At 44.1% G+C, this 11,526-nt stretch overlaps 1 protein-coding gene across 1 annotated transcript; it reads right to left on the bottom strand.

The window, feature by feature from the left end:
* Positions 1–1,528: 1,528 nt before the first annotated feature.
* On the bottom strand, positions 1,529–6,852 carry LOC131687770 (uncharacterized). Its single transcript, XM_058971864.1, has 2 exons — positions 5,860–6,852; positions 1,529–5,647 (listed from the first exon to the last, which is right to left on the bottom strand). Exons 1-2 carry the CDS (start codon positions 6,850–6,852, stop codon positions 1,529–1,531), a joined length of 5,112 nt encoding a protein of 1,703 aa, XP_058827847.1.
* Positions 6,853–11,526: the final 4,674 nt, after the last annotated feature.

Here is an 11,526-nt window from a genome sequence, read left to right as displayed (position 1 = left end):
AGTAAATTTCATTGTAAAATAGACTTTTACAGAGAAAAAGGGGGTGGTTATGTATCTTAACATTAAAAAAAATCAATTTTTCTCCATACATTTTTTCTCGAAAACAATAAAATTTAATGTGAATGCAGTGTATCAGTTTTTTGCTGAGCAGTGAAATTTATTGTTACATGAAATTTTATTGTAAATCTACTGTGAGAACTTGGCGTCGAACAATGTTGAAATATAACTATAATATTTATTGTTTTATGATTGTTTGTAGGGTAAACGCTATTGTAAAATTCTATCCGGGTATGCATTGCATAAGCATGCATGTAAATTTCATAAGTAAATCATACATGCGTCGTAAGATTTTTATAAAAATATCATTGTGAAAATACCATAAGTCAAGGCAACGTTTTTGGACTAAATTGTGATCTGGTGCCCTGCTTCAAAAGCGAGTTCAAAAGAATAACAAATAAATATAAGTGTGTTTTAGTTTAATGATTTAATGGTTGTTTTAATTTTTTTTTGTTATTATTCTACAGCAATTCTTCAATCTTGGGAAATGACAGAAGCTTTGACCGTAGAAGTTTGACCAACTCTGAGTTCACCTGGAAACATCTGGCAGGTGATCTTTAGCCAACCGGAGACTCTTCTAAATATAAATGTAATTATACTTATTTTTTGACTAATTTGAAAAAAAAAATCGCAAAATGATTAAAATATGTTTTTTAATCATGTGTGTTGGGGAGATGGCCAATTACCTTCAATCCGTCGATAGTCCTGAGCAATGGTAGCGTTGGAAGGAATTCCAATTCCCAACATCGAGGGGCACTGTAGCAACCCAGCCACAGCACAACCAAATTTCGTTCCTATTCCAAGGAACAACCAACCATGGAACCACCAGCGAATGTTCTTTCTGGTTAAATCCGTAGCACACTAACAAGTCATTGACTAATTAAACGCACATTTATTGACTACACATCCGAACATGCAAAACTAACTATATTTGATACTTTAACTTAATCTAACAGAAAACAATTGATGTATAAAATTGTATGCGGATCCACCGCGCATGCTTCCCGGTGAACTAATCTTAGTGTGATTTTGATGGTGACTGATCGGTGCTCCAAATTTAGATCATCATCAGACCTTCGGCAGCAGTGATGCGATGTTTTCCGTCGGGTGTGGGAGCGGGAGATTGTTATCAACTCTCCCCGCTCTTATCAGTGGTGTCTCCGGGATAATCGGCCGTCCTTATCACTCGCACGGTTGATGGTTTCTGTCGATGTGTTGCTGGTGGTGATCGTCAAAATCGTCTCTGGGACATCTCGCGCTGCTACCTGCGATGGCAATCACCACACGAATCCCCATATGTGGTTTTACTTGCTGTCGTTCGTGCTGGTGTGATATAGTCGCAGGGTTGTAGTGTAGGGTGGTTGATCGTACTCCCAAACATCCTCACCCACCCAGAAATTCATCAAATTTCTGAAAAAGATAAGAAAAAACGGATCCTCTTTGATGGGATGGGATAGTGGAAAGGTGGGTTTCAGTTGGACGTTTTTGGTGCAGCGGGTCCAGTGTCTTCATCCGAGAGTGGTAGCATGCAAATCTTTTCCACCGGTCGAGAAAGCAGTCCTGTGGCTGTCCTTAGGGTGACTACTCTCACCACTCCATCTGCACCTGGATGAACCTCGCAAATTCTTCCCATCTTCCATTTCATGGGAGGTTGGTTGTCTTCCCTGATGACTACTAGCCTTCCCACCTCAATGGAACTTGCTGGTTTCCATCGCTTCGTCCTCGCTTGCAACTGACAGAGGTATTCCCTACGCCATCTAGTCCAAAAGGTTTGCAGCTTGCATTGGATGAGTTGCCAGTGGTTGAGTCGATTCACTGGTACCGTAGCTAGATCTGGTTCTGGTATAGCATGGATAGACGAACCGATGAGAAAATGCGCTGGCGTCAGTGGTTCTAGATCGTTGGGATCGTCAGACATTGGTGTTAAAGGTCGGGAATTCAGACATCCTTCCACCTGAGCCAGCAATGTAACGAAATCCTCTGGAGACACAGGTGTTTCACCTACTACCCTTAACAGGTGATGCTTGGCCGAACGAACTGCAGCTTCCCAGAGGCCCCCGAAATGGGGTGCGCTTGGCGGATTAAAGTGCCATTGAATTCCTTCTTTCGCACATTCCTTAGACACTGCATCATGGTGATCGCAATTCTTTAGCATCTTGAGGAACTCTTGCAATTGGTTTCGCGCACCGACAAAATTGGTTCCGTTGTCGGAATACATGTCCGTGCATCGTCCTCTCCTGGACACAAATCGTCGCAGTGCTTGAAGAAACCGGTTGGTAGAAAGGTCTGTAACGAGCTCCAAATGAACAGCCTTGGTGCCAAGGCAAATAAAAATGGCTACGTATGCCTTAACTGCTGCTCGTCGCGGAACAGGCCTTATGTAGACAGGGCCAAAATAGTCAACTCCGGAACGGGAAAACGGGCGGGACACCGTAACTCGTGAGGCTGGTAGGTCTCCCATAAACTGTTGAACTAGTGTTGGTTTTGAACGAAAGCATCGTTGGCATTTATGCACGATGTGTCTTGCAACACTTCTACCTCCCAATGGCCAAAACTTGAGCCTGACTACTCCCAATAACAACTGCGGGCCAGCGTGGAGTAGTCGCTCGTGGTAGTATCGCAAAATCAATCGAGTAAACTGGTGTTGTGCGGGTAAAGCGATTGGATGCTTGGGGTTCTCGGATTCGAGAGAGTGCTGCAATCGTCCTCCTAGTCTGATTAGCTCATCATTTGAAATAAATGGATTGTACCAACGTATCGGGGATCCCCGTGGAACTGCCGTACCCTTGGATAGAGCCTTCCACTCATCTGCAAAGACCTCTTTCTGCACTCGACGGATCAGTGTGTTCTCCGCCTGCCTCAATTCGTCCGTGGTAAGAAATGCTGCGCAATTTCGATCCCTTGCTGGTACTCGTAGAAGATTCATCAATCGCAACCAGTATGCAGTACGGCGAATGAGATCACTATACGATGAAAATTTTCCTATATATCCTTGATTGAACTTCTCGTGAACGGAAACAGTTGCAGCAACCACCGTGCGTCGCTTCTCTTCCTCTCCCTCGTCTATCGGTTGATCCACGATATTTTTTGGCCATTCATGCTGCTCCTTCTCCAACCAGCATGGACCTTGCCACCAGTAGGTGTTCTTAAGAATATCTTCCGGACTGATTCCTCTAGATATCAGATCTGCTGGGTTTTGAACTCCTGGGACGTGTCCCCATTGACAGCCCTCCGTAATTGTTTGAATTTTCGCCGTTCGATTAGCGACGAATGTAGTCCATGCGGCTGGAGTCGCTTGAAGCCACCGTAAGACACATGTCGAATCAGTCCAGAAGAAGGTTTTTGTAGGTATCCTAATCGATTGCTTGACCTTCTCATATAGCTGGGCTGCTAAAAGAGCACCGCAGAGCTCCAGTCTAGGTATAGTTTGGCACTTCAGAGGAGCAACCTTTGATTTGGAGGATAGCAGTCGGACTCTAAACCCCCCTTTTGCATTCTGACTCTTCAAGTACAGACATGCGCCGTAAGCTTTCTCCGAGGCATCCGAGAAGCAGTGAATCTCGATCTTAAAGGCTTCCGGTATGATCACGCAACGATCAATCCGGAGTTGGTTAAAAAGCGGAAGTTGTTCGTGGTATCTTTTCCAGGACTCACCCACCGTTGGAGGTAGTGGCTGGTCCCAACCTAATCTGTTATTGGTTTCGTCTCGTAACGTCCACAATAGCTGCATAAAAATCTTCGCCGACGTAATAGCAGCTCCCAAAAGCCCCAAAGGGTCAAATAGAGTGGCAATCACAGACAACACATAGCGTTTAGTTAGCGGTGTTGCAGTGTCCAGGGTGGGAATCGTGAATTGGAACTTTAACGTATCCGTGATTGGCATCCATGCCAATCCTAAGGTTTTAACTGTCGGGTCTGGGTCCAAATCGATTCCATCCGAAGTCCGTATTGCTAGCTCCTCCTCGGAAATACCTTCTAGCACTGAAGGGCAGTTCGATGCCCACTTTCGTAATCGAAATCTTCCCCTTGACATCATAGTTTCCAGCTGCTTTCGTAGCTTCAGTGCTGTATCGACCTCGTCTGCGCCAGTAATCACATCATCCATGTACGTGTCTTCGGTGAGCGCCCTTGCAGCAAGTGGAAAGTGGTTCTCCTCATCTACAGCCAGCTGTTGAATCGTCCTGGTAGCCAAAAACGGTGCTGGTTTGGTACCATACGTAACTGTATTCAGCTCATAAGTGTCAATCTTGTCTGTTGGCGTGGCACGCCAAAGAATACACTGAAGTGGTCGATCTTGTGGGCTTACGTTGATCTGCCGGAACATTTTCTCCACGTCGGACACGAGCATGATCTGTTTGGTCCGACTTCGTAAGATTATTGATCGTAGATCCTCCTGTATCACTGGCCCAACCAGCAACACATCGTTGAGCGATACTCCCGAAGAGGTCTTACAAGAAGCATCGAAGACCACGCGAACCTTGGTGGTAGTGCTCGATTCCTTGACCACCGGGTGGTGCGGTAGATAGAACCGTTTGACTGATCCTGCAGAAACATTGTCGACCTTACTCATGTGCCCCAGCGCTAGGTATTCCTCCATGAAGGCAGCGTACTGATCCCGTAGTGATGAGTCTCTTGCCAGCCTACGTTCTGTTCCCTGAAGCCGTCGGATTGCGATGTCCCTTGACTCGCCCAACCGTGAAAGTACGTCTTCATTCTTGGGTAAAGCGACGGTGTACCGACCGTCTGGATTTCTTTGAACCGTACGTAGAAAAAGCTCCTCGCAGCGTTTCTCCTCCAGTGAGTGAGCCTTACCAGACTCTACCTCCTCACAAGACCAAAAGCGATACATCAACTCATCAAGCCCATCCAATGTAGATACGTTGCAATTAATGTGTAGGGCTTGGGTTGAAACCGAAACGCCGCCGCATATAACCCATCCGAACACGGACTCGTTGAGAGTCGGTAGGCCTTCCCCAATGGAAATTCTTCGACCGGTTTCAAAAAAGTCGAAGAAGGATTCGATGCCGAGCACGAGGTCCACTACGCTAGACTCGAAAAATGCAGGATCTGCAAGTTGAATCCCATCCGGTATTATCCATCTATCCGTGTTGAGAGTAGAGGTTGGAAGGTTGACCGTAGCCTTGGGTAGAACTAATAAACCTAACTCTCGAGAAAATGAAGATATACGTGACCGGATCACCGCACGTAACCTGTGCTTAACCTTGGTTCCAGTTTGTCCGATTCCGAGGACTGATATATCCACATGATCACGAAATATCCTTAACCGCTGACTTAACCGCTCCGTAATGAAGTTGCTTTCCGAGCCCGAATCCAGAAGGGCGCGAGCGGGAAATCGATTGCCTTCCTCGTCCTCAATCAACACAACTGCTGTAGCCAGTAACACCTTAGAAGAATACTGGTGAGTCGCACCAGACACCAGGACATCAGTTGCAGCCACATTAGCCACTTGGGTTGAAGTAGAGGTTGTTGGTTCCTTGGAAATTGGTGGTTTACTGCTCGCAGCAGCTGCTGTAACCTTAGAATCCTTATTTCTCTCCGACTTAAAGCAGACCAGTGTGTGGTGACGACCCTTACAATTTCGACAAGAGAATTTAGATTGGCAATCCCTTGCCTGGTGTCCTGCCCTGAAGCAATTCCGACAGAGCGCATGAACCTTCAACAGTGCATCTCTGTCCGTTACGGCCATCTTTTGAAAAGCGCTACACTGGTACAATAGGTGATCCGCTGAACAGGATACACAGCGCCCCCAGACGCTTGGGTCGAACTATAGCTGGTCCTCACTGGTTGCTGTTTCGGCTTCAGTTGTTGCGCTGCCTGTTGAACACCCCTAGTGTCAACCGCTCTTGACGGTAAGCAAGCCAAAACCTGGATTCTACGCCGCAGAAAATCCGACAAATCTACCAGCGTATCATTCTCCCTTGAAGCGGAGACCTCTTCCCACCCCCGTCGAGTGACCGGATCCAGTCTAGCAGTGAGAATGTTGACCAACAGCAAGTCCTTATAATCCGCCGGTTGAATCACCTGATCGAGAGTCTGCACGATTCTTTCGAAGCCTTCAACGAGAACGTGAAGATCTGTGACTGATTCCTTGGAGAGTGTAGGTAGATTAAAGAGCGACTGCACCTGCCGCTTCTTCAATTGCTTGCTGTTGTTGTATCGCCTCAACAGCATTTCCCATGCCACCTGATAATTGTCTTTGGTGATTTGGAGTGGGTCGATCAAGCTTTTAGGCTCCCCTTGAAGACACCCCTTCAAATAGTGGAACTTCTCCACCTCTGGTAGGTCCACCTTCCAGTGTATAAGCGAAGTGAACAAGTCCCGGAAGCTCAACCATTCGTCCACGTCACCATTGAATGTTTGAAGTTTAATTTGTGGAAGGCGGACGTGGTCTGAGGTCCCATGCGGCAAACCATCACCTGCTCGAAGAGACTGCTCCAAAACCTGGGGTTCCTGAAGCTCCTTGACCTTGTCCATTAAGAAGGTCTTGACCTCGTAATAGTTGTCACTGAATTCCATTCGCTCCTTCTCGTACGCCGACCCTTCGGCGTTGTAGTCATCGTGGGATAGGATTTCAACAAAGGTATCACTGAAGCTTTCCCACAATTCTTCCAACTTACCAAGGCGTACTTCGATATCAGTAACCGTGTTAGACTCCTTGAAAGATTGTACAAACCGCCAAATATCGCTGAAGGATAGTTGTATTTCCTTCAACCTTGCCGTCAACGCCCGCATTGACGGTGGTTTTTTGTTTGAAGACGAACTTGCCGCAGGCATCATGCACTTCACAGTAAACAGAAAGAGAGAGGCGTGGTGTAGTTATCTGTGAAGAATCCTAGCTTCGCTAGGCATATACTGCATGAAGCTACTGACCCGACAGAACAAATAGCGACGCTCCAGTCCTATCAGTCAGATAAATCAGTCTTCACAACGTCGTGACGTCACACCAAATCCTCCAAGGATATTAAAACTCGCAAATCAGCAAACAAGTGGAGCAAAGAGGAAAGAACGTGGTGTAGTAATCGAAAACCTCCGGCTTCGGCCGGGCATATACCGTGCAACTCACCACACAAACCAATAACGGCACCAATTGTTTGATAAGTTCCAACCAAATGCAAAAAACGGTGAAATATTCCAAAAATGTTGCAAAATCACCAGTTCGAAGACTAATTTGTGCCGAATAGGCAAACAGGGCTCAGCAATAGTAGTGGTAACACGAAGAGGATCAATTCAAAATTAAAATGGTGTATTTCTGAATGCCTAGCTTCGGTAGTACACTAATTGTAAATTTACCTGAGCAAAAAAATCGCGGCGCCTCCTCTTCGTACCACGGGTGTCCTTGAGTTGCTCCTAGCGTAGTCGATTGGCTTAGTTGATCCTTGCAAAGGACGGCTTTCCTCACCGTCAGCGTTGTTGCGATAATTTCATACTCGATGATAACCGCGCCGTGTAGAAATCGTAGGCCAAATTGCCGAACCACGGCAATCAACCGTGTTTTCCAGCAGATGATTCCAGTTGAGTCACACAACAGCTCCAATGAATGGGTTCGGATCAACAAGGGCATAGAAAACCATGTGTTAGCTTGTTGAATTTGCCAAGTTTGGCTGGACATATAGCATGCAAGAATTCACTAACCTGGACAAAAATCTAATCCGCTGGGTCCAAGCCACGTGTAAACTAGCAGCAGCAATGGCGATCCGTCCGAAGCGATGCCAATTCCAGGCGCCAAGCGAGTTGTTGAATAGGCCAATTGTTCGTTGGCACGATGGCGACCGCTATTGAATTCCTGCGGCTTCAGCAATGGCGATTCCTAGCGTCGGTGTGGTACCAGCGTCGACCCAGTGCCGACAGCGTCCTTTCCAAGGCGGTTCGGATCCGGTTCGAAGGACCAGAATGTTGGGGAGATGGCCAATTACCTTCAATCCGTCGATAGTCCTGAGCAATGGTAGCGTTGGAAGGAATTCCAATTCCCAACATCGAGGGGCACTGTAGCAACCCAGCCACAGCACAACCAAATTTCGTTCCTATTCCAAGGAACAACCAACCATGGAACCACCAGCGAATGTTCTTTCTGGTTAAATCCGTAGCACACTAACAAGTCATTGACTAATTAAACGCACATTTATTGACTACACATCCGAACATGCAAAACTAACTATATTTGATACTTTAACTTAATCTAACAGAAAACAATTGATGTATAAAATTGTATGCGGATCCACCGCGCATGCTTCCCGGTGAACTAATCTTAGTGTGATTTTGATGGTGACTGATCGGTGCTCCAAATTTAGATCATCATCAGACCTTCGGCAGCAGTGATGCGATGTTTTCCGTCGGGTGTTGGAGCGGGAGATTGTTATCAACTCTCCCCGCTCTTATCAGTGGTGTCTCCGGGATAATCGGCCGTCCTTATCACTCGCACGGTTGATGGTTTCTGTCGATGTGTTGCTGGTGGTGATCGTCAAAATCGTCTCTGGGACATCTCGCGCTGCTACCTGCGATGGCAATCACCACACGAATCCCCATATGTGGTTTTACTTGCTGTCGTTCGTGCTGGTGTGATATAGTCGCAGGGTTGTAGTGTAGGGTGGTTGATCGTACTCCCAAACAATGTGAATATATCAGATCCATGAACCTTATAATAATTCTTCTCTAAAATTTATGATTGAAGACGATGATTAATATAAGTATACTCGTATGAAGGTCATAATAACGACCTATTAATTCCATAAGCATACCTTATGAAATCCGCAAGTGAGACGATGGACATTTTTCTAGCCAAATCATAAGATAAACTTATAATTTTCATATGGGATACTTGTGGCGCAAAGTCATAAGCGATTCTTATATATTTTAATAGTTATTTTATCTCGGTGTACAGAAAAGAATCACCAGTGCGGCCCAGCGATGCCAGATTTACAGACATGTCTGTATTTTACAGACTTTTGATGTCTTCTACAGACGTAGCCAGAGATCTACAGACTTTTAAAAGGGTAATAATGTTTAGTAAAATTGCACTAGAATAACTGTTTTCGAATACGAGTGATTCATTCACAATTGAATTCTACTTTCAATCTATTTTTAAAGTAAAATTTTAGTGCAACTAGGATTTGCACAACCACCTACAGACTTTTACAGACATTTTAGTTATTCTTCTACAGATATTTCAAAAAAACATGTGGCATCGCTGGTGCGGCCAAACCAAAACATTAACTTGAAAATATATTGTTGTGAAATTTCATGTATAAGTAATCAATTATTTCAAGTTATTCAACTAATTGTTGATTGCAGATATTTCATTTTCATTTGCACATACAATTTGGATCGGGAGGAAGCAATGTGTGATGTGAAACTTGAGATTCCAGTTGTTAACCTTCGCATGGTTATTTCCTGCGTGCGCAATTCTGGGCGCTCTTCTACTAACAGCTGATGAGTTTCTTTCATGTGCGTGATGTTTACGTTTGTTTTGATCGGCTGAAAAAAAGCAGAATGATTCGTTTTACAAATCACGCGTTGGCGTCCATAATCTGGATACCTAGTTAGAATCGACACAAATGGAATATGAGGCATTGCGTTTGAACTAGATTGTTTTTCGATGAGGTGGAAATCGGCACACCCATGAGGCGATAATTGGATCATTGAGGTGGAATAGATGCAACATACAACATTTATTTTCATTTGTGCTGAAAATTAAGACAATTCTGCTAAATAAGCATTATATATATATGTTTAAGAAACAGTACACTGATACTTTATTCTGAGAAAGGTTATAGGCAGGGCCGTCGAGAGCGGCGGCGGGCCCCAAGGCTAGTGTTACTGACGGGCCCTTCTCAACTTATTTGAATCTTGATTAGAGGACTTGTATATATTCATTCATATATCAAACTATGTTGCTGTTGCTAAAATTGCTATGGTTACGTGTTTTTCAATTAGCGGGTTCCCGGGTACTCTTTTGCCCTGTTAAAAATGTACACAATGGTTAACAACCTTATTAGAGGTATATGGAGATAATCCGTGTATTCGCACCACGTTTGTGTCATCGCCTTTATATATATACAGAGGTACTGACTTCATGTTGCCACATTCAATGATATATTTAATTTTGCGCAATAAACGCTTCTACTTGATTATTAGTCTGAAAAATAATCAGTACACTATGTCCAACTATGAAATTGTAAGGTATAGACATTGATCATCTTTACCTCCATTTGCAAATTTGATATTTTTAACTTCTCCAACAGGTGATTTTAAGGGACACCTCGAAAAGTAAACAGGAATACAGTTTGACCACGGTACGGCCATTTTCCGCTTTGATCGTCATTCATTTTTATTCACGTTCGACACAGTAGGTTGAAGTAGGGGAGACTGGGGCTAGTTGGCGGGGTTTTTTGGTTTCAATTTTTATCGCCGATTTTTTTTAAAGTGTTTGATGCATTGTCTCTATTTTTAGAGACAAAAATATGTGACGCGGAAAACCCGCTAGCTTACCCCGGCCCCGGGGTAAGTTGGCGGTATGTGAGTATACGCCAAAAACTAAGCAATCAAATGGAGATTCAATTACTTCAAGGGTCCTTTTGGAACGTGCTGAATGTCTTTTCGAGAAAACTGTATATTAACCGACATTTGCTATTATATTTCAGTTTCAATACCCCGGAATTTTGACTTTGACGCGTACTCCCTATACAAAAGAAAATTTTCGAAATTTTTTATGCAATTGGCCGGAATAAATGTCTCCTACATCGGCGAGATACACAAAAAAAAGATTTTCTTACTTTGGAGTGAATTCCAGAAATAAAAATATTTCATGATTTTATTGCACTGTAAATAGTACCGCCAACTTATCCTACGTGCAGCACCGCCAACTTGCCTCAACCGCATATTTTATTAAAAATTATTTAAAAAATTACTTTTGTTTGTGGATAGATGTAATATCTATACGGATGCTCTTTTCACGCGCTGTCGAAAAATATAATCATTCGGGAAATAGATTTAAAATCACTCTAAATAACGCAAAGCATTTAAAATTTAGAACATTTACGTGGTATACTCGAAAACACAATATCACCCACAACTTCCACCAAACAAATCGTTTTGCAACAAAAACACATTGGATAACGGGTTTTACCTAACTTGAGGTACACAAGAAGAGCCAGCGCTATATGTCTAATTGAAACAGAGAAAAAGGGATTCCGCCAACTTACCTCAACCGCCAACTATCCCCGGGCTCCCCTACGATATTTTGCTTCTGTGGTTTAGACAAAATGATACACGGGTAGATTTATCTGTTGGTAGCGGTGGAGCAGTTTTTAGCTTTTGTTGTTAGCAAGAATGAGGTAGCAAATTCAGCTCATAATTCTCGTTTAACCCTACAACGGTTTCGTAACTTTTTCTATACGTAAACGGTTTTGTGGGGTACATTCGTACCCCAGAATTAAAACCGCTCTAATATGC

This window comes from Topomyia yanbarensis, chromosome 3 (genome assembly GCF_030247195.1).
Source record: "Topomyia yanbarensis strain Yona2022 chromosome 3, ASM3024719v1, whole genome shotgun sequence".
In the NCBI taxonomy this organism is placed as follows: domain Eukaryota; kingdom Metazoa; phylum Arthropoda; class Insecta; order Diptera; family Culicidae; genus Topomyia; species Topomyia yanbarensis.
The sequence above is the reverse complement of the archived record's forward strand: the minus strand, read 5'-3'. Positions and strand labels throughout refer to the sequence as shown.

What these genes read in the sequence shown, in the direction of transcription:
- LOC131687770 (XM_058971864.1), bottom strand. Translation starts at nt 6,852, where the DNA reads ATGCCTGCGGCAAGTTCGTCTTCAAACAAAAAACCACCGTCAATGCGG. An exon ending in TGAAGCCGAAACAGCAACCA is followed by an intron (nt 5,648 to 5,859) that starts GTGAGGACCAGC and finishes CGAAATTGTAAG; the next exon opens with GGTCGTCACCACACACTGGT.